We start from the raw sequence: 20,989 nt of genomic DNA, 5'->3' as shown, positions 1-20,989 counted from the left end.
TGAAGTAGCAGCACAGATCTCCCTGATGTTTACATGCTGCACACCTCCACCACTGTTAAAATAGAGCCCCATAGCCATTACTAAAATACGGTACTCCCCCCTTTAATTTTAATTCCAGTGACAAGTTTTGTACAATGCAGGTATTCTAAAAATTTAAACGGCAGGGGCAGCCTGTCAGGAAATAGGAATAAGTTCTGATTACTTCAATTACACATACAGGGAACTCAGCTGCAGTTTCTTGTACCTGCCAGCAGAAGGCTGGAAGTCTAAGCCACTATTCCTCCCCCCTGCTGTATGGCTGTAATGTGAGCCCAGTATGCCAACACTGGGATCGCTGAGGAATTTATATGGCTCTGTGCTGAGTAAGCCAGTCTCTGTGTAAATCCCTCATTCCTCCCCTTCCACCTGATACTAGCGAAAACTGGTACAGCCTGTTCCAGAAGGCATGGGACTATTGTTCTTTTAAAGTTATGTATACTGGTGACAATCTGGGCTAAAGATAAGGATTATATATTCTGGATGTCCATCTAGAGATCTATAGCTCGCTGAAATTGCTAGTAGCTGAACCCAACGAGTTGCATGGAGCGGATTTCTCTGGAAGTGGGTCATGTATCTAAGCCGTGTTTATACTAAAAAGAACCCCCCTGACGTGAACATACTGATCATTGTGTTGTTCTCATACAAGGTTCATACAGCAAGTAATGTATAGAAATGGTTTGTAATAACTAAGGGAGGATTCAGCCTCTGAGTGAGGTCACCACAGGGGGAGTGCCTTGGTTTTAGGCTGGGAGATAAGTGAGTGAGACAGCCATCTTCCCTTGTCTTTGTCCTGGGTCTAGCTGCGAGACAGATTTGTGATGTGCTTCTAGATGTATACCCCTCCACAGCACACGGTCAGCCATGAACATAATGTAAGTTTATTTTTTCAACTTTAATCCCATTTTATTTGTACTGTACATACGATACTTGTCTTTATAATATCTTCATACTTCTGTAAACACTGCCTACCTTTTTGGAGTAAAATATATAAAATTACTAGCTTTGTCTCTCCTTGCTCTATAACGTACTGTCACGTCCTCTGAAGTGAGAGTTAGGCTACTTTCACACTAGCGTCGGGCTCGGCCCGTCGCTGTGCGTCGGGCCGACGTTCCCGACACTAGCGTTGTCTCCGCCGCACAACGGGGGCAGCGGATGCATTTTTCCAGCGCATCCGCTGCCCCATTGTGAGGTGCGGGTGGAGTTCCAGCCGCGCATGCGCGGTCGGAAAAGACGTTTACGACGGAGCAAAAAGCGTTGCAAGCAACGTTTTTTGCTCCCGACAGTCCGCCACTGCACGACGCATCCGTCGCACGACGGGTGCGACGTGTGGCAATCCGTCACAATGCGTCGCTTAATGTTAATCAATGGTGAAAAAACGCATCCTGCAAACACTTTTGCAGGATGCGTTTTTTTGGCAAAACGACGCATTGTGACGGAATGCAGTTAACGCTAGTGTGAAAGTAGCCTTACGCTACTAATTTGGGTGGGCTCCAGACCCATTAAAGAAATCGAAGCTGGTGGCAGTGGATTTGTCCTGTGCGTTTGGGAGGCTTTGTAGCCACTGGCTGCGTTGATAATTATTGTTCTCACCTGAGTGGGAGTAGTTATGTTGCCCTCGCTGCAGCATGCCCATTTGCCAGTACAAAGTAAGGCAGCCCTTTCTGGTGACTAATTATCTTAGGTGCAGTACCTGGTCTGACCCGAGGTTAAGTGGGCACCAGAGAGCTGCAAGTTCCAAACCAGAAAGTGGGGTAGATAAGTCACCTTCAGAAAGGAACCAGGGGTAACCAAACAACCCCAGTTCATGACAAATTGGTCTGAGTGGTGGGGAAGGAAAGAGTATCCCCCCCCGTGCACTGTGACACAACCCTCAGATTATTTTTCTAGCAGTTTGCTCTTTTTTTTTAGCATTCACTTGCAACACTAGATTACGCCAGTGCATTCTATGTGAGTGTAGTTAGGCCACATGGGAGGGGATCTGCTGTACTATATCATGTATACATCAGACCTCCCACTGTTTAAGTCCTATAAATTTTACTTAGAGGGCCACTGTCAACCCCCCCCCCCCCCCTCCAGCCGTTATAAACTAAAAGAGCCACCTTGTGCAGCAGTAATGCTGCATTCTAACAAGGTGGCTCTTTTAGTTTTTGGTTCAAGTATTCCCAAAATAAAGCATTTTGAAACTTATCCAAAATACCTGTCTTTAGCCAGGGAGGCAGGTCCTCACTCCCCATCTTGAACCGCTACTCTGCCGTCACTCAAAGCTTCAGGGGCTTTCGGCACCACCCCTTTCGATTCAAAACCAGCGCCTGCGCTATGTCTGTCCGACATCCCAGCCAGGCTTGCAGACTGCGCCTGTGCGGGCATTGCGGCCACCCACCTTGGGAATCCCAGCCCCACAGTGTGTTATGCATTATGCACAGTGCAGGGCTAGGATTCCTGGGCATGCGCACTGCGTGTGTCAGCCTGTCACCCAGGTCCCCCGACTTACAGTATACAGACGCTGTATTCAGCTGATCGTGCCTCCTCCTAGCCATCGCCAGGAAAGAACCAACCTTGGAAACTTTCTTGCTAACTGGTGTGTGTTTTGTCTAGGTGTGTTCTTTAGGTGTATGGATATGTTACTAAATTGGGTGTGATCTTTACCCAGCTAGCAGGAAAGTTTCCAAGGTTTGTTCTTTCCCGGCGATTGCTAGGAGGAGGCACGATCAGCTGAATACAGTATACAGACGCTGTAAGTCGGGGGACCTGGGTGACAGGCTGACCCACGCAGTGCCCATGCCCAGGAATTCTAGCCCTGCACTGTGCATAATGCATAACACACTGCGGGGCTGGGATTCCCAAGGTGGGTGGCCGCAATGCCCGCACAGGCGCAGTCTGCAAGCCTGGCTGGGACGTCAGACGTCCAGAGCTTAAACACAGTGCAGTCGCCGGTTTTGAAGTAAAGGGGGTGGCGCCGAAAGCCCCTGAAGATTTGAGTGACGGCAGAGTAGCGGTTCAAGATGGGGAGTGAGGACCCGCCTCCCTGGCTAAAGACAGGTATTTTGGATAAGTTTCAAAACGCTTTATTTTGGGAATACTTGAACCAAAAACTAAAAGCCACCTTGTTAGAATGCAGCATTACTGCTGCACAAGGTGGCTCTTTTAGTTTATAACGGCTGGAGGGGGTGACAGTGGCCCTTTAAGCAGTGATGCATTTCCCACTAGAAACTTGCACTGAAACATGCATTTGTTTTCAGAACAACTCCACTTGCCATTGCAGAGCATTGACTGCTCTCCAGCCTGGATCATCACACATCTCCCCAAAGACAAACAGTTTCAGCCATCACATTATGAGCGAGGGGGTGGGGTCATTAAATGTGTGACCAAATATAACAAGCTAATTTTTAAAGTTGACGATTTTGTATGGTCTGCGAATGACATTAAACAGCACTTGGCAAAATGAAAAATAAAGTTCACCACACGTTACAGTAATCAGAAAAACTAAATTAACCACTCAGTCCTCTAAGCAGTTGAACAAAGTCACATACAACTTTATTTTGGAAAGGCAAGATTGCTGTGGAAATTGACGGCAACATTGTGACAACGGGCAACTGGAAAGAGCATACAAGATGCTGCATCCTGTGGCTGGTAAATTAGGGCTTCTTTTCCAATGAGACTAACAATTTACACACAAAAATATTTATAACAGTTACACTGTAAGTTTCACATTTGTGCCAAAGTCCAATCCTTCAGTCAGCATGGTGACAGGAGAGCAGTAATGATTAAATATCCAGTCCATATCTGGTAAGTGCAGGTTGTCCAAGACATCCATCCATCATCCACAGTATACCGTGCAGTGCTTTGAGTTAAATGGAATTGCCAGAATCTTGTGTTCATCTTAAAGATGTTACAACCGTACACTCATAAATAGTACAAATTTACATTCATGAGGAATGTACAAAAAAAAAACTAAAAAACCCTCCCAACACAGTCAAAAAAAACCCCAACCCCCTAAATATCTTCAAGATGGTATTTAGAATTCATCTTTTATATGTGTGGATTCCTGAAACAGACAAACAGTACAGTTGCATAAATGTTACAATTTTTTTTTTTTAAATCACATTTATGTTTTGCGTGGTTATTAAATAAGTCTTCTAGTTACATTTTTAATGAGGTCTGTCACAGGGAAAAAGCCACACATCAAGGCTAGAAATGATTTGGGTTTCAAGAGACCCGCAAGCTCTGCTCTGTCCAGAAGATACCTGTGCCTGGGGTGCTCAATAGAAGCATTATTGCGGATGCCTTCATTTACTACTATGTAGCAGAAAACCTTAGGGTATGTGTCCACGGTCAGTAAACGCTGCTTGTTTGACGCTGCGCAGAGCTGCAGCGTCAAACACGCAGCGTCCAGATGTTCCAGCATAGTGGAGGGGATTTGATGAAATCCCGTGTCCACTATGCGTGGAAACACGCATCCGACTTCCCTGCGACTCCGGACATGCTGCGCGTCTTTTCAGATCGCAGCATGTCCGTGCTACCTGCGGCGGCGCCGCAAGTAATATCACAGGGTGCTATGCGAGGGAGCTATGATCCCGGATGTGTACAGTTAACACATCCGGCATCATCGCGTCCCAGAAAGGGGGCGGGGCTTCGCCGCTCCGGCGATACCGCCGGCCATCCTGACCGTAGACACATACCCTAAGGGTTCCTCTGCAACTTCACTTCCAGCCAACTCTGGACACATGTGCTTCAGTGCAGACTGCAGAGTGAGCGATAACACCACATCTATCATTTAGGCTATGTGCACACGTTGCAGATGTGTAATTTTTCCACTCAGTTTTTTTTTTTAAAAAGCCGCAGGTAAGACGCACTGCGTTTTACCGCATATTTTTTTTGTGCTGATTTCACTTGCGTTTTTACCACCTGTGGATTCCTATAAAGGAACAGGTGTAAAATGCTGCAGAATCCGCACAAAGAATTGACAAGCTGCAAAAAATACAATGCAGCGTTTCCACGCTGTATTTTCCGCAACATGTGCACTGAGGATTTCATTTTCCATAGTTTTGCATGGTATTGTAAACCAGATGGAAAACTGCTGCGAATCCGGTGTGTCAAATCCGCAACGTGTGCACATAGCCTTATGGTGTAGTGAGCCAATATCAAGAGCCCCCTGCAATGCCTCAATGCCTGGAAGCCAGCAGCTGCAGGGAGGATATCATTTTATTGTCTCCTTGTAATTGCTGTTTAGTTACACATACAATTAAACAAGAGGAAAAATGCCTTAAAGGGAACCTGTCACCCCCAAAATGGAAGGTGAGCTAAGCCCACCAGCATCAGGGGCTTATCTACAGCATTCTGTAATGCTGTAGATAAGCCCCCAATGTATCCTGAAAGATGAGAAAGGTTAGATTATACTCACCCAGGGGCGGTCCCGGTACAATGGGTGTCACAGTCCGGAGCCTCCCATATTCTTACGATGACATCTTCTGGTCTTCACGCTGCAGCTGCGGCGCAGGCGTACTTTATCTGTCCTGTTGAGGGCAGAGCAAAGTACTGCAGTGCAAAGATGCCGGGAAAGGTCAGAGAGGCCCAGCACCTGAGCACTACAGTACTTTGCTCTGCCCTCAACAGGACAGATAAAGTATGCCTTCGCTGGAGCGTGAAGACAAGAAGAGGAAGTCATCGTAAGATGGGAGGCCCTGGACCGCGGCACCCATCGGACCGGACCGCCCCTGGGTGAGTATATTCTAACCTCTTTCTCATCTTTTAGGATACATCGGGGGCTTATCTACAGCATTACAGAATGCTGAAGATAAGCCCCTGATGCTGGTGGGCTTAGCTCACCTTCCATTTTGGGGGTGACAGGTTCCCTTTAAGTTGCCTGAAGATAGCCAGTAGATGTGCAGGTAAGTTGCGTTTTTTTTTTGGTAGATGAGTCTTCTCTTGAAAGGCGAATTCACGCCAAGATGTTCTCTCATCTTCCCCTCACCCCACCCCAGGGTTTTTGGAGCAGAAACTCCAAATCAAAAGGTTTTGTTGTTCTGCTGAAAAATACTCGGTGTGACCGCATTTTTATAGTATGAGGGCTTCTATTGAGGATTATATGAATTAATCTGAGCACTCAGCAGTATGATGTTCCGGGGCATAAGCACTTACCTGTTTGTCTGTCTGATCCTCCATTTCTGGCTTTTCAGTATCTTCCTCGGCATCAACTTCTTCAATGTCTTCTGAATCTTCCTGTTCCGTTTCATCTGCTGCCGCTTCTTCCTCCTCCGGCTCCTCTTCCACCTATTACCCAGCATCCTCGTTAGGTTATAATGAATAGAACTCAACGACTCCAAAAGTAGTTATGCAACACTATGCACCAAAGCATAATTGGATATATTCCTTTACAGTTAAATTTGGAAGGTCATTAACCCTTTTCACCACACAGCCACCTGAGCAAGCTTGTTTAATATAGAGTATATTTAGTATTGACCTACATACATCATGTTGAAGTTACCTGACCATACAAGGGGATTACCCCATCTCTATATCACCTTGATGTGCTGGTGTTCCTGGCGATGGCGTCGCTTACCATGTATCACACTATATGAATTTGTTGTTCTATTTCACCTTCTTCCCCCAATTTGGTGCTATGGGGTGCTACTCTCCCTCCAACCTCCAAGTGGCCGTCATATACCGACCTCCAGGCCCAGCCACTGCCTTTATTGACCAATTCTCCACTTTCTCTCTGCTGACATTCCTACCATCATCATGGGTGACTTCAACATCCCCATTGATACCCTTCAGTCAGCCTCCAAACTTCTGTCCCTTACCTCCTTTGGACTTACTCAACGGTCCTCCACAGCCACCCACACAGACGGGCATACACTCGACCTGGTATTCACCAGTCTCTGCTCTCTAACTTCACCACCTCCCCTCTCCCTCTATACGACCACCATCTGCTCACCTTCTCATCCTTTTCCTCCTCACCGGTCATCCATGTCCAGCAACATGCACACCCACGCAGAAACCTTGCACACCCTAGACACCCACACACTGACTCCATCCTACCACTGGCATCCATATCCTCACTCCACGACACTGCCACTGCTTTCTACAATGGCACTCACATCAGCTATTGACACGGTTGCCCCTCTCGTCCATGGCAGAGTGCGACGTATCAATTGACAACCTTGGCACAATAACACCACCAAAAAGCTCTGGCAAGTGTCCAGGGTTGCAGAGCGGCGTCGGAAGAAAACTCGCAAGATGACTTCACTGTATTCAAACACGCAACACTCGCTTTTAAATCTGCACTCACCTCTGCTAAACAGGCCTACTTCACAACCCTCATATCCTCCCTATCCTACAACCCCAAACAGTTATTCAAAACCTTTAACTCCCTCCTCCGCCCCCCACTGCCCCCTCCAACCTCCCTCATCTCTGCTGAGGACTTTGCCACACACTTTAAAAATAAGATCGACCAGACAAGGCAAGTCTTTATTGTTCAACCACCACAACCCCTTTGTATACCAGACCAATGCCCAAACCCCATAACCTCCCTATCCAACATCACTGAAGGGAGGCTTAATTGTCTCCTCTCCAAATCGCACCTCACCACCTGTGCGCTCGACCCCATCCCATCCCACCTCCCCGCCACACTTATCCCATCCCTAACCCACCTCTTCAACCTATCACTAACTTCTGGCACCTTCCCCTCTGCGTTCAAACATGCCACAATCACGCCTATCCTTAAAAAGCCAACCCTTGTTCCAACTGCTATGTCCAGCTATCGCCCAATATCGCTGCTCCCAGTCGCTTCCAAACTCCTGGAGCAGCACGTCCATGCTGAACTCGCCTCCCACCTCTCATCTAACTTGTTGTTCGACAATCTACAATCTGGTTTCCGCCCCCATCACTCAACTGAGACTGCCCTGACCAAAATCACTAACGACCTACTTACCGCCAAAGCTACTGGACAATACTCTGTACTCCTCCTTCTAGACCTGTCCTCTGCTTTCGACACAGTTGACCACTGCCTCCTACGGCATCAAAGACCTCGCCATATCCTGGATCGCCTCGTACCTTTCCAACCGCACATTCAGCGTTTCCCACTCCCACACTACCTCCTTATCCCGCCCTCTGTTGGGAGTCCCCCAAGGCTCTGTTCTAGGACCCCTACTCTTCTCAATCTATACACTTGGCTTGGGACAACTCAAAGTCCCATGGATTCCAGTACCACCTTTATGCTGATGACACTCAGATCTACCTCTCTGGCCCAGACGTCACCGCTCTGCTGTCCAGAATCCCAGAGTGCCTATCAGCCATATCCTTCTCCTCTCGCTTCCTCAAACTCAATGTGGACAAATCTGATCTCATCTTTCCTCCATCCCACAGATCTTCCTTACCTGACCTATCGAATCAATGACATCATGCTTTCCCCCGTACCGGAAGTCCACTGCCTTGGAGTAACCTTCGACTCTGCCCTGTCCTTCAAACCGCACATCCAAGCTCTTTCCACCTCCTGTCGCCTCCAGCTCAAAAATATCTCCAGAATCAGTCCTTTCCTCAACCTTCAGTCTACTAAAATGCTTGTGCACGCCCTCATCATCTCCCGCCTTGACTACTGCAACATCCTTTTCTGCGGCCTCCCTGCTAACACCCTTGCACCTCTCCAGTCCATCCTTAACTCTGCTGCCCGACTAATCCATCTCCTCGCTACTCCTCTGCTTCCCCCCTCTGCAAATCTCTTCACTGGCTCCCATTCCCTCAGTGTATCCAGTTCAAATTACTAATACTGACCTACAAAGCCATCCATAACCTGTCTCCTCCATATATCTCTGAACTAATCTCACGATATCTTCCCTCACGTAATCTCCGGTCCTCCCAAGACCTCCTTCTCTCCTCCACACTTATTCGCTCCTCATCCAAACGCCTCCAAGACTTCTCCCGAATATCCCCCATTCTCTGGAACTCTGCCCCAACAAATCCGACTATCAACCACATTCGGATCCTTCAGACGGAACCTGAAAACTCATCTCTTCAGGAAAGCCTACAGCCTGCACTGACCCCGCTGCCTCCTCATCACTACCGAAGCTACCGCCTCACCAACACCGGAGCTCCTGCAACCCCCAACCTACTGTCTCCTTCCCCATAATCCTGTAGAATGTAAGCCCGCAAGGGCAGGGACCTCGCCCCTCTGTATCAGTCCGTCATTGTTAGTTTGTTTACTGTAAATGATATCTGTAACTTGTATGTAACCCCTTCTCATGTACAGCACCATGGAATCAATGGTGCTATATAAATAAATAAGTAATTTTAATACTTTGTCAATAAAATTTATATGTATCTTTTTGAAATCTGACCTCTGATCATCGTTTTGGTTTTGTATGACATTTGATGATAGGTCTGGTAATCCGGTGGACACATGAAATGGGTTAATATGAGGCGAATTACTACGAACATGTGTGTTATATCTGTTCTATATGGGTCAGACAGTGGTAGTTTTTATCTGGGTTTCTATAAGATATTTACTTACATGTTATAACTTAATACTGCTCTATACATTTTTCGATATATCTTGTTTTGACAGTGAATCTTATATTAATTAAAAATGGTGCATGGTTTTTCCAACACCACAAAAATGTTAGTGCAAACAAAGGGACTTAATAGGAGAGGTAGGATACGAAGTTCTGCTTCTTTAAACAGGTTGTTCACCAACTAAGGATAATGCTATATACCTTAACTAACAATTTTTCATGTTTCACCTCCTGTCCCTTGGCATCAACTCTGCTGTCACAACAGTCACTTCCGTTGCAGATTATACACCATTTAAAAGTTCTGTGCCATTTTATTTGTGAAGCCATGCTTCATTATTAGCCTAGTTTTTGTCTTGACCACATTCTGATAGCATCCATGAAGAGGTCGTAGATCAAGGGTCATGTAAGTATTCCTGATGGATATGGCAAATTCACACTGCTAAGTGTATGTTACATGTAGTGGGGGGTTAAGTTTGCTTAGGGAACCAAAACCTAAATTTCTAAAGAAAAATCTTTATGCAAATTCCAAAGCCATTACCTTAGCATCAAGGTCAATATTTAAGCTTAGCCGCAACATCCTTTCAATTCTATCTCCGTATGCTTTAGTGTCTGGTAATTGATATCCAGACCGCAACGTTGCAGTCTCCAGTAGTACAACTGCAAGGTCACCCACAGTTTGGTCATCTTCATTCTCCTGTAATTAAAATACCAGGTTCAGTTCCGTAATCTAATTTGACAAAAATGAAGTTACCATGCACGTAGATCTGTGTTAAGACATTTTAAATGTCAAATCATTGCCTTGTATTCTGAAGGAATCTGACAGACATGGAAGAAATGCCAATTCTAGCAGACTTCTCACCTTAACTCTTCTCAACATATCTTTAATAAGTGGATGTCTTGGATTAACCTCAAGCGTCTTCTTCTGGCTTGAGTAATAGCTGAAATGAAGATTACAGAAATCAGGCAAGGATCATCCAGAACATGCATTCAACAGGCTTGAATTCAGAAAGTGAAAAGGATTAAACCATTGATACACAATGAACGTGCCTTTTAGATATTAAGGGACTGACCTAGTGGATATGTCTTTTCCAGTCTGGTATGCTTGAGCCTTCATTATCCTCTCCATATTGCCAGACCAGCCATATTGGCTTGCCACAAGGGCACATGGCGATTGTGTCAAACGCTGAGATAAAACTGCCTTTTCAATCTTAAGGAAAGGGAAAAATAAAGTTGGGCTTCCTTCCACAAATAATCAATTTAACAAAATGTGCCAAAGTACGAAGTCTACCTGATCTTTAAGAGATTTTTCCTTCATCCATGTTAACAAAGGCTCATATTCCTTCTCCAAAGCTTCACGGGTTTCTTTTGCCTTTTCACTTTCATCAAACTTCAGCCCTTCTTTGGCAACGTTCTGGAACCTCTTGCCATCAAACTCTGGTAATGCCTGAATGCAGTACTCATCCACAGGCTCAATGAGGAAGACAACCTCGTAACCCTTCTTCAGAAGACGCTCAACAAATGGAGAACTCTCCACCTAAGAAACAAAGGCAGAGTGACCTCCATATCCATCCCAACTGCAATATGAAGGGAAATTCAGGACTGCACATCTCACCTCCTGCCGGCTTGTTCCAGCCATAAAGTAAATTTTATCTCGTTTCTCCTTCATTCTTTCCACATACTGCTCCAAGCTGGTCAACTCTGTCTTGTGGTTGGAAGACTGGAATCTGAGAAGCTTGGCCAGTCTGGTTCGGTTAGAATGGTCTTCAATCACACCAAGTTTAACATTGGTACCAAATTCCTTCCAGAATTTATCATTGTACTTGTCTTCTGCGATTTTCTTGATCATATCTAAGGTCTTACGTATTAGTTTCTTTCTTATAACCTTGATAAAGAGCACATTAAAAAGTTAATTGTGATATGATATGCAAGGCTTCAGAAAACTGGACAACTGTTTTTGAATTACAAGTTTAGCTCATTTGTATGCACTGTCTGCAGAGATCATGTTCCACACCGATAATATACAGTACATTTTAGTAGGGCTACTTGCCTCGTCTACATGACTTATTTTGTACAGAACGTAGGAAATAGTGCGATTTTATTTAATGGTATATCATAGCCACTTAGATATTTCATATTGGTCTTCATTTATTTTGGTAATCTATACTATTATGGATGCTTAATGATCTAGAGTCAAACAAAAACAACAACTAAATACAAACCTTTAGAAGTTTATGCTGTTGTAATGTTTCTCTGGATACATTGAGAGGCAAGTCATCAGAATCAACCTGTTGGATTAAAAATTCAGATTTTTAGAAATTGAGGGGCAAGTGTGGATGGCTAGGTTAGGAAAGTTTCCCCATCCGTGAAACAGACTACTTGGAGCTGAAAACCCAGCCTGACCCAAAGCAACTGCTTCTTATATGCCTATGGGGACAGTTCACTCAGGTCAGGAAACAGCAGTCTGGCTGGGGTATTCCAGTCTGAGCACAGTTTCAAGGACGTGCAAAACTAACATTAGAGAAAAATAAAATACAAAATTCAACTTACAACTCCCTTGACAAAGTTCAAGTATTTGGGCATCATGTCATGGAAGTCATCAGTGATAAAGACTCTTCTGACAAAAAGCTGAAAATAAAATTGACATTTAGAAAAATTACCATCTCTTCAGGGTCTAGTAAAACAAACACTTTAACACGGTCCATTTTAAAAATTAAAACCTACCTTAATGAAGTCACTCTTCTTTGATCCATATTCATCAAACAGTCCTCGTGGGGCACTGGCGGGGATAAACAAGATGGACTTGAAAGTGACTTCTCCTTCTGCAGTGAAGTGGATGTGAGCCATGGGTTCATCACTTTCCTGGGAGAGAAATAGAAGGTTTGTATTGCATTTCAACACTAGGATACTGGGAATAGAAATTCTATTGGGCTGTGAAATTTACCGTATTTTTCAGACTTTAAGACTCACCCAAAATTTTTTCAGAAGGAAAGTAGGGGGAAAAAAAAAAAAATAATGTGTCAAATGGGGGCCCATCTTACAGTCTGAATTCTGCTTACAGGGAGCGCCTGCATTTCTAGAAAGCCAGGAGGCCCTGTTGCCAAGATCTGTCTGAGCAGGTGCTGCCCCCAGTGGCCATTTTCCTGAAGGCCACCACATCACAGCAATGGATATGCAGGCTTTCACAAAATGCTTGCGGAGCTGCACCCCCCCCCCTTCCTGTACCACCTTCTGCACCAGCCTGGCAAGGGACTGATCATCGCCCTGCAGTGTCGGACCGGGACACTCCTGACTCCTGCTGCCGCCACACTACTTGTATGTATATTCCAACTATAGGACGCACCCCCATTATCCCCCAAAAAATTTGGGAAAAAAATAATGCGTCTTACAGTCCGAAAAATATGGTAAGGGTTGAAAATTTTAGCCCGAGAAACATTAGCTCACCTTGGAGAAGGATTTGTAGAAGGCTTTGTATTCATCCTCCTCAACTTCTTTTGACGGCCTTTGCCAGATTGGCTTGATATCATTCATAAGCTCCCAGTCCCAAATAGTTTTCTCAACCTGTGTGGAAATATAAATGTTAACCCTCATCTTCCACAAGGTTGCATAGAATACATGACTGGACATTGCTGCATCACCAACAATTCAGGCAGCTTCACACAATAGAGAGCTGAAGTTATATTTAGTCTGCACTAGAGCGCTGACCTTTTTAGTCTTGGGCTTCTTTTCCTCATCCTCCTCCTCAACAGCAGCTTCTTCATCTGTCTCTTCCTTTTCCTCTTTCGCTGCTTCTTCTTCATCAATTGGCTCTTCTACAGTCTCAGTCTAGACCACATGAGATGAGCATAGAGCATGAAGCCATAGAGCATGAAGCCATAGAGCATGAAGCCATAGAGCATGAAGCCATAGAGCATGAAGCATAGTTAAGATACACCAAACATCTTTACCTTACTACTCCAGACATAAATTGGGAAATTGATAAACTGGGAATATTTCTTCACAAGAGACTTAATGGTTTCCAGTTCAAGATAATCTGTTGCTTCCTCCTTCAAGACCAAGCTGATAAAGATGAACATGTTCATTAATATCATTAAGAAAGAGTTTTCAACTGTAGTTTAAGTTTGCCAGAACTACTATATCTAAGTTAATGTCATTGCTGACCAAGAACTAGCCAGTTTCTTCTATTGTATGTTCATTGTTTAATAGTATTGGAAACTTTAATAAGTTGTGGGTTACCAGTCCTGCAAATACGAGGATGGTTTTATCATGTCAAACCCTAAAAGCAGATATCTTAAAATTGTGATGAACCAAAAAGTTGTAAAAGTAAAAACCTTGTTTAGTATTATGGTTTATTTTCAGAAAAAAGTTGTCAGGGACCCCTGGACTGCATGAAATTATCCTGTAAGACGCAGAACCCGTTCAGCACACACTGCTGGCAGCAGTAGCAAATAGTGATTTTAACCCCTTTCTGCCAGCTGACGGAATAGTACGTCAGCTGGCAGATCCCCTGCTTTAAGGTGGGCTCTGGCGGTGAGCCCACCTTACAGCCACGACATGTCAGCTGTTTTGTACAGCTGACATGAGCGCGAGTGGAATAGCGATCCGCCCGCACCCATTAACTAGTTAAATGCCGCCGTCAAGCGCTGACAGCGGCATTTAACTAGCGCTCCCGGCCGCGCGGCCGGAAGTGCTTGCACTGCTGACCCCTGTCACATGATCGGGGGTCAGCGGTGTATTGCCATAACAACCAGAGGTCTCCTGGAGACCTCTATGGTTGTTGATGGCCGATTGCTTTGAGCGCCACCCTGTGGTCGGCGCTCAAAGTACACCACCATTTCTACTACATAGAGGTGATCTGTGCTTCATCTCTATGTAGCACAGCCGATCGTGTAGTGCATGCTTCTAGCCTCCTATGGAGGCTATTGAAGCATGGCAAAATTAAAAAAAGAAAAAAAAAAAAGTGTTTAAAAATATTAAAAAAATATATATATAAAAGTTCAAATCACCCCCCTTTCGCCCCAATCAAAATAAAACAATTAAAAAAAAACACATTTGGTATCACCACGTTCAGAATCGCCCGATCAATAAAAACAAAGGATTAACCTGACCGCTAAATGGCATAGCGAGAAAGAAATCAAAACGCCAAAATCACGTTTTTTTGGTCGCCGCGACATTGCATTAAAATGCAATAACGGGCGATCAAAAGAACGCATCTACACCAAAATGGTATTAAAAACGCCAGCTCGGCACGCAAAAAAATAAGCCCTCACCTGACCCCAGATCATGAAAATTGGAGACGCTAAGGGTATCGGAAAATCGCGCAATTTTTTTTTTTTTTTTTTTAGCAAAAATTTTGAATTTTTTTTTCACCACAGATAAAAAATAACCTAGACATGTTAGGTGTCTATGAACTCGTAATGACCTGGAAAAACATGGCAGGTTAGTTTTAGCATTTGGTGAACCTAGCAAAAAAGCCAAACAAAAAACCAAGTGTGAGATTGCACTTTTTTGCAATTTCATCACACTTGGAATTTTTTTCCCGTTTTCTGTTACACGGCATGGTAAAACCAATGAAATCGTTCAAAAGTACATCTCGTCCCGCAAAAAATAAGCCCTCACATGGCCATATTGACGAAAAAATAAAAAAGTTATGGCTCTGGGAAGGAGGGGAGCGAAAAACGAAGACAGCTCCGGGGGGTGAAGGGGTTAATATCAAACACTACTTACGTTATTGTTGTGCCTCTGCCCAGTGTGTCACCACGAGGATCATCCGTCACAAAGAACTCATTGGAGTCAGACTCCCAGATGTGTTGTGTATCGTTGTTATGTTTTGATGTTACGATCACACGGTCTGCTACTAGGAAAGCAGAATAGAAGCCAACACCAAACTGGCCGATGAGCTCAGATGTAGTCTGGCCGTCCTCTTGGGCCTCTGTGAGCTTATTCAAAAATTCACTAGTGCCGGATTTAGCAATTGTTCCCAAATTCTTTACAAGCTCATCCTTGGTCATGCCAATGCCAGTATCTGTAATATGCAGCATATTCTTTTCTTTATCACACTAAGGGAAAGATACAGACATAAGATAAATACAAGATTGAAGACTCAATAACTTTAATCCGTTAAAAGCTTATATTTTTCTGAATTAATGTTAGACTACAATATTCCTCAACAAGCCCACAGTGTATACACCATTTGTGATTTCATCCTCATAAGCCTAAAGAGTAACCGTCATGTTAAAGGGAACCTGTCACCCCCCCCAAGCGTTTGAAACTAAAAGAGCCACCTTGTGCAGCAGTAATGCTGCATTCTGACAAGGTGGCTCTTTTAGCTATTGGTGCTGTAACTGCAGAAATATTCCGTTTTGTAATTTGTCCCAAATACCTTTCTTCAGTCCTGGAGGCAGGCCTTTCCCCCCTGCTGCAGACGCCACACAGCCGTCACTCAAATCCTCTTGGCGCCGCCTCCTCAGCGCTGTTTTGAAATCAGCCGGTGCCGCACAGGCAGGAGAAAAGAGCGCAGGCGCCGGCTAATTTCAAAACAGCGCTGAGGAGGTGGCGCCCAGCGCCAAGAAGATTGAGTGATGGCTGTGTGGCGTCTGCAGCAGGGGGGAAACACCAGCCTCCTTAACTGAACGAAGGTATTTAGGACAAATTACAAAACGGATTATTTCTGCAGTTACAGCACCAATAACTAAAAGAGCCACCTTGTCAGAATGCAGCATTACTGCTGCACAAGGTGGCTGTTCCCTTTAATTTCTATTACATAAATCAATAGTACATGTGAATATAAGAAACTAATATTTCTTATTAGAAATCTGCTTTTGCCTCTACAAGGACTGGCCATTTTCAAAGTTCTCAATTCACAGGTAAAAATTGATATTCAGTGAAGACAGATTTAAATTGAGATAGAATCTTATCTGTATCTTCTATGTAGCAAAGAGGGGAGAGGAGCATCCCAGTCCATTGAGAATCTTACCAGTAGTAACTACCATCTCCTACCTCAATTTAATTATTTGCCGTCACTAAATACAGATTTTACCTGTGAATTGAGAATGTATAATCAGTCCTGGCTGAGGAAGAAACAGATATGCGACAACATTGGGTTGTGTAATAAAGCAAATTACCAGAGCTGTTAGGGTGTAATTAGATTTAAATTAAAAAAAAAAAAACATTTTTTGGTGCCTTATCACCCATTTGGAATGGTGGTTACTCTTTGGGCATGTGCACACGTTGCAGATTCCATTGCGGATTTTTCTGTGCGGATTCTGACCTGTGGGTTAACTGGATTTCTATAATGGAATAGGTGTAAAACGCTGCGGATTCAGCACAAAGAACTGACATGCCGGGAAAATAAACCGCTGCGTTTCTGCACGGAATTTTCCACAGCAGATTTGGTTTTCCATAGGTTTACATGGTACTGTATATCGCATGGAAGACACAGCCAAATCCGAAATGTGTGCACATACCCTTAAAAGGGAACCTGTCCGCAGGATTTTGCTACGTAAACTACAGACACTGTCAGGTTGGCATCATTATACTGATTACAATGATACCTGGGTTGGAGAAGACTCTTGTGGCTGTCGTTTCATCAGTATTTGTAGTTTTTAGTTAGACTCATGCTTCGGGGAGGTGGTCTTCATGTGTTGCTCTGTTCTCATATTCGTCCTTATGGGCTTATGGCATTTTACATACTGCATATAGTGTTGGCTGTGAAAAAAAATATAATTTGCACTACAGCAAACTGGCAGCAGCACATGTACAGTGGCATCTATCGCTTGCTGATAGATACAGCACCATTTTGCTTGAGGGAAAAAAAAATAAAAATAAAAATGGCTGCAGCAAAATTGTACCAGTAAGTGATCGATGCTGCTGTGCCACTGCCATTTTGCCATAGTTCAATTTTTTTTCTTCTTCAAAGCCAATATTATATGAAGTATGTAAAATAGGAGGCAGGTCACTGAAGGATCATTTATCAAAAGACTGACCGTCCCTTCCAAACAGAAATCAGGTGTGAACAGGTGCTACTAAGAGTAGCCATCCCCTTATACAGCTAAATAATAAAGTAGCACTCTGTAGCGTTATAGCATGCAAACATGAAATATGAAAATTGAATTGCATTACTGCTCTAGAAAATATGAAAAATTGGGAATACTTAGTGTAAAAATTGGCCAATTCATATAAACCCAGCAGACGTGATTAGACAGGTCCCAGCAATGAGTATCGCCTTATGTGAATCCACTCCTAGACTAAAGTCTACATCTCTATGGGAAGGTAGGATCCTGCTGTTATTAAAAACCCCTGAGACTGAAGGATCAGTGACCTGTCATAAGCCCATAAGGATGAATACGAGAACAGAACACACAGACTTGGGTCACGTGCACACGGTCAGTATATTGTAAGCCAAAACCAGCAGTGGGTCATAAATACAGAAATAGTGACGTGTTTTTATTATATTTTTCCTCACTTGGTTTTGACTTACACATACGGAGGTAAAAAATACAAAACAAAAATCCCTCAAATACTCAAAGTGTGCATGCTGCCTAAATCACAAGACTGATTTAATCAACCCAGGTATCATTATAATCAGTGTAAAGTTGTTGTTTACTTAGCAAAATTCTGCTGAAAGGTTCGCATTAAAGAGAGTCTGTCACTAGGTTTCTGCCACCTAATCAGAGAACAGCCTGATGTAAGGGCAGATACTCCAATTCCAGTGATGTGCCTCTTACTGGGCTGCTTGTTTTTGTCTTGAAAGATCGGTATCTAGATCAGTCAGTGGGATACATTCTCTTTAGGGCTCCACACTAGGTAAGCAAAATCATAACTTGCCTTGATTTTAATAGTCAATTCTTCATTAGCAGCTAGGGCATTCTCATCAGTCAAAGACATCAAACGGATCTTGTCAAGAGCATCCGAAGCATTGGAGATCAACTCCCTGAGGAAAATCTAGGGAAAAATAAAAAATTGTATCAGTATAGTTGGCATTTTCAAGGCTAAAATGATACACAGAAGACAGACCTGAGTGTTACCTCCTTGTTCTTGTACAGAGAGTTTATAATCAGTTTCATCATCCTGTTCACTTCAGCCTGAAATGCAAACTTTTCAGATTTCTCTCGGATCTCCTTAATTTGTGCTGCGTTGAGCCCGTCTAGTTGAATGGCTTCCTCCTCTCTATAGCAGAAGCAATGAAGTGGAACAATTATTACATGCTCAGCCAGCATTGTACATGTGTTCTCCATAACGAGACCCAATTATTTTCTAGCATTGGATTTGCCCATGTACACATAGGAGCTGCAAGAAATTCTCAGTTCATCTCACAAAAACAGACCTGCTTACAACTTCATCATCTGTCCGTGAACCCTCTCGGCTTTTTCCCAGGTCATCCTCCACAGTTCCATCGATGTCTACGTCATCCTCCGCTCTGACAGACGCTGAAAGACATTTTTAAATGAAAGCCTAGTAATTCGTCCTTGAAAATGTGCAGCTGAAAAGCAGAACTATACTCAGTGTTCAGTATGGTAGAATGCGATTAGGCCATGATAGCCGTGTACGGTTGTGAAGCAGAAAGCGACCAGCGGCTCTATGGCTGCCGTGCAAGGCCGGGATCATGAGCATTTACTGTATGGACTGCAAGGCCAGGAAGCACCCGACAGCCAATATGGCAGACTACCATAGGACTGCTGGACTTGTAACTTCACTGAAGGTTTCTGGGCACAGTCGGCATCCCTCGTATGGGCGAGGTTGTAAAGCTATATAAAGCTATGAAGTTATCAATGCAATGGCACCAGATTCAACCTAGGATGGCTAATAGTACAGAGAAGAAGCGGAGCAGAAGGAGTTTGTTGGAAAAGAATCAGTATAATGGTAATTTATCCACCGAGATCCTGGCGTTTGTAGGATTGAGTCCAGTGGGCGGTCCTAGTTTTGATTGACAGCTACATCTGACAAGCACTAAAGAGGACCGCCTACTGGACTAGAAACACTAGGGATTGCAATGAATAAGATGTTTTACTTAAACTTCTCACAAAAAACATATCATTCTGATCAGCTCCTGCTCTACAACATCCTGTCGGCAGATCTGATACCATGTTCAACATGACAGCTAATCTTCAAAGAGAAATGTCACTCCCTCAACCCGTAACCCCTGGTCCCTAGTTTATGTACTTCCAGAAGGAATGACAGGAGGACCAGCACAATAGTGAGTTCCTGGCAAATGCACCAGAAATATATTTCAAGGTGTATAGGCTATGGGATAACTTCCTGATCATTGGGGGTCTGAACCGCTGAGACCCAGTATGATGGAAATCAGGGCTTTACCCCATGTAGAAAGCAGCGGACGTGCACATGCCGAACCTCTGCTGCAGTCACTGCTTACGGTGCAGAGCTCAGCTACAGTCCCATAGTCAATGAATGGAGGAGAGCGAGCATGTGCGCTGCTGCAGGGCAGGTTCCCGGATCTGGCCTCCTTTCCTAGCAGGGCACAGTAGTGGAGGAGGAGATGGCCCCTCGGAATTACACACAACAGGCTGTGTGACTGTACAGCGTGTAACCAGCCTGCCAGCAGAGGGAGGGGACGGCGGCTCGGACATAGCGCCCTGTATGTGAGGAGCTCAGCTAGAACCCCGGCACGTGGAGCCCATGCTGCCAGGCCACCAGCTGCACTGTGCCGAGCCCAGCACCCCAATATACAGGGCCGAGGAGCGGACCGCATGCACTCCACAGAGAACCCTCCGCCTACTGAGCTCAGGAAGCTTCTAGAAAGACAACCCCAGCACTTCCCTACAGGAGCACTCACCACACGCCAAGAGCACGAAGCACAGGCCAGCAGCCCACAACTTCTTCATGGTGCAGCCCCGGACACACCGACACAAGCCTCGCTGGTTCTCCACAGACAACTGCAGCTCCCGGACCGCCTCCAAGCTTTAATACCTTCCCCTGACAGGCACCGGGCGGACTGCAAGCGTCCTCCAATGACAGCCGACCACGCACAATACCCAGCCAATGGACTCCTTCCTCGCACAGCGTGTCCTGTCACTGCTGACCAATAGGCTTCCTCCATGTACGGAGCCGAGCGCTAGGAGCGTGTCTCGCTGTGATTGGCTGACGTGTCCGGCGTTCTCCCCACAATAGAAGAACGCGGGGACCGGTTAAAAAGAGCACAGGAAATGACTGGTGGGAGGAGTCACAGGGCAGGGGGTGGGAGGAGTGGCGCCCAGAAGTGCTTCCGGGGCAGCGGTATTGTGGTTTGCCATAGTTACATGGCGGCTGCGGTTGCTATGGGGATAGGCGCCTGCCTGTGAGTGACAGTGGCGTTCGCTGGAGTCACAAGTGGCAGCGAAGAGGGGCCGGGAGGTCGCGAGCTGTGGAATGCGCGGGTATTGCTCTGTGCGGACACGATAGGCTATAGGGTGATGCTTCTCTGGAATCATGGGGGCCCCACTATAAATCCG

The 20,989-nt window shown here is 44.9% G+C and overlaps 2 protein-coding genes across 8 annotated transcripts in view; one reads left to right on the top strand and one right to left on the bottom strand.

The window, feature by feature from the left end:
• Positions 1-3,551: 3,551 nt before the first annotated feature.
• Positions 3,552-20,664, bottom strand: HSP90B1 (heat shock protein 90 beta family member 1). The gene is made up of 18 exons (XM_077265645.1): positions 20,335-20,664; positions 18,868-18,970; positions 18,569-18,710; positions 18,369-18,485; positions 15,270-15,601; positions 13,490-13,601; positions 13,248-13,367; positions 12,987-13,103; positions 12,267-12,404; positions 12,093-12,170; positions 11,765-11,830; positions 11,158-11,427; positions 10,834-11,079; positions 10,616-10,752; positions 10,405-10,483; positions 10,084-10,239; positions 6,178-6,309; positions 3,552-4,084 (listed from the first exon to the last, which is right to left on the bottom strand). Exons 1-18 carry the CDS (start codon positions 20,381-20,383, stop codon positions 4,055-4,057), a joined length of 2,424 nt encoding a protein of 807 aa, XP_077121760.1. The 5' UTR covers positions 20,384-20,664; the 3' UTR covers positions 3,552-4,054.
• Positions 20,655-20,989, top strand: part of LOC143776348 (tetratricopeptide repeat protein 41-like) — an 87,169-nt gene continuing 86,834 nt past the window's right edge. Inside the window, exon 1 of one of the 7 annotated variants that reach the window (XM_077265641.1) lies at positions 20,655-20,711. The gene's annotated coding sequence lies outside the window, so the exon portion shown is untranslated. Of the gene's footprint in view, positions 20,948-20,989 lie in introns of all 7 variants that reach the window. The other 6 variants (XM_077265644.1, XM_077265636.1, XM_077265643.1 and 3 more) reach the window with 6 other exon arrangements.

The sequence above is a fragment of the Ranitomeya variabilis genome, chromosome 5 (assembly GCF_051348905.1).
Source record: "Ranitomeya variabilis isolate aRanVar5 chromosome 5, aRanVar5.hap1, whole genome shotgun sequence".
Lineage (NCBI taxonomy): Eukaryota > Metazoa > Chordata > Amphibia > Anura > Dendrobatidae > Ranitomeya > Ranitomeya variabilis.
The sequence above is the reverse complement of the archived record's forward strand: the minus strand, read 5'-3'. Positions and strand labels throughout refer to the sequence as shown.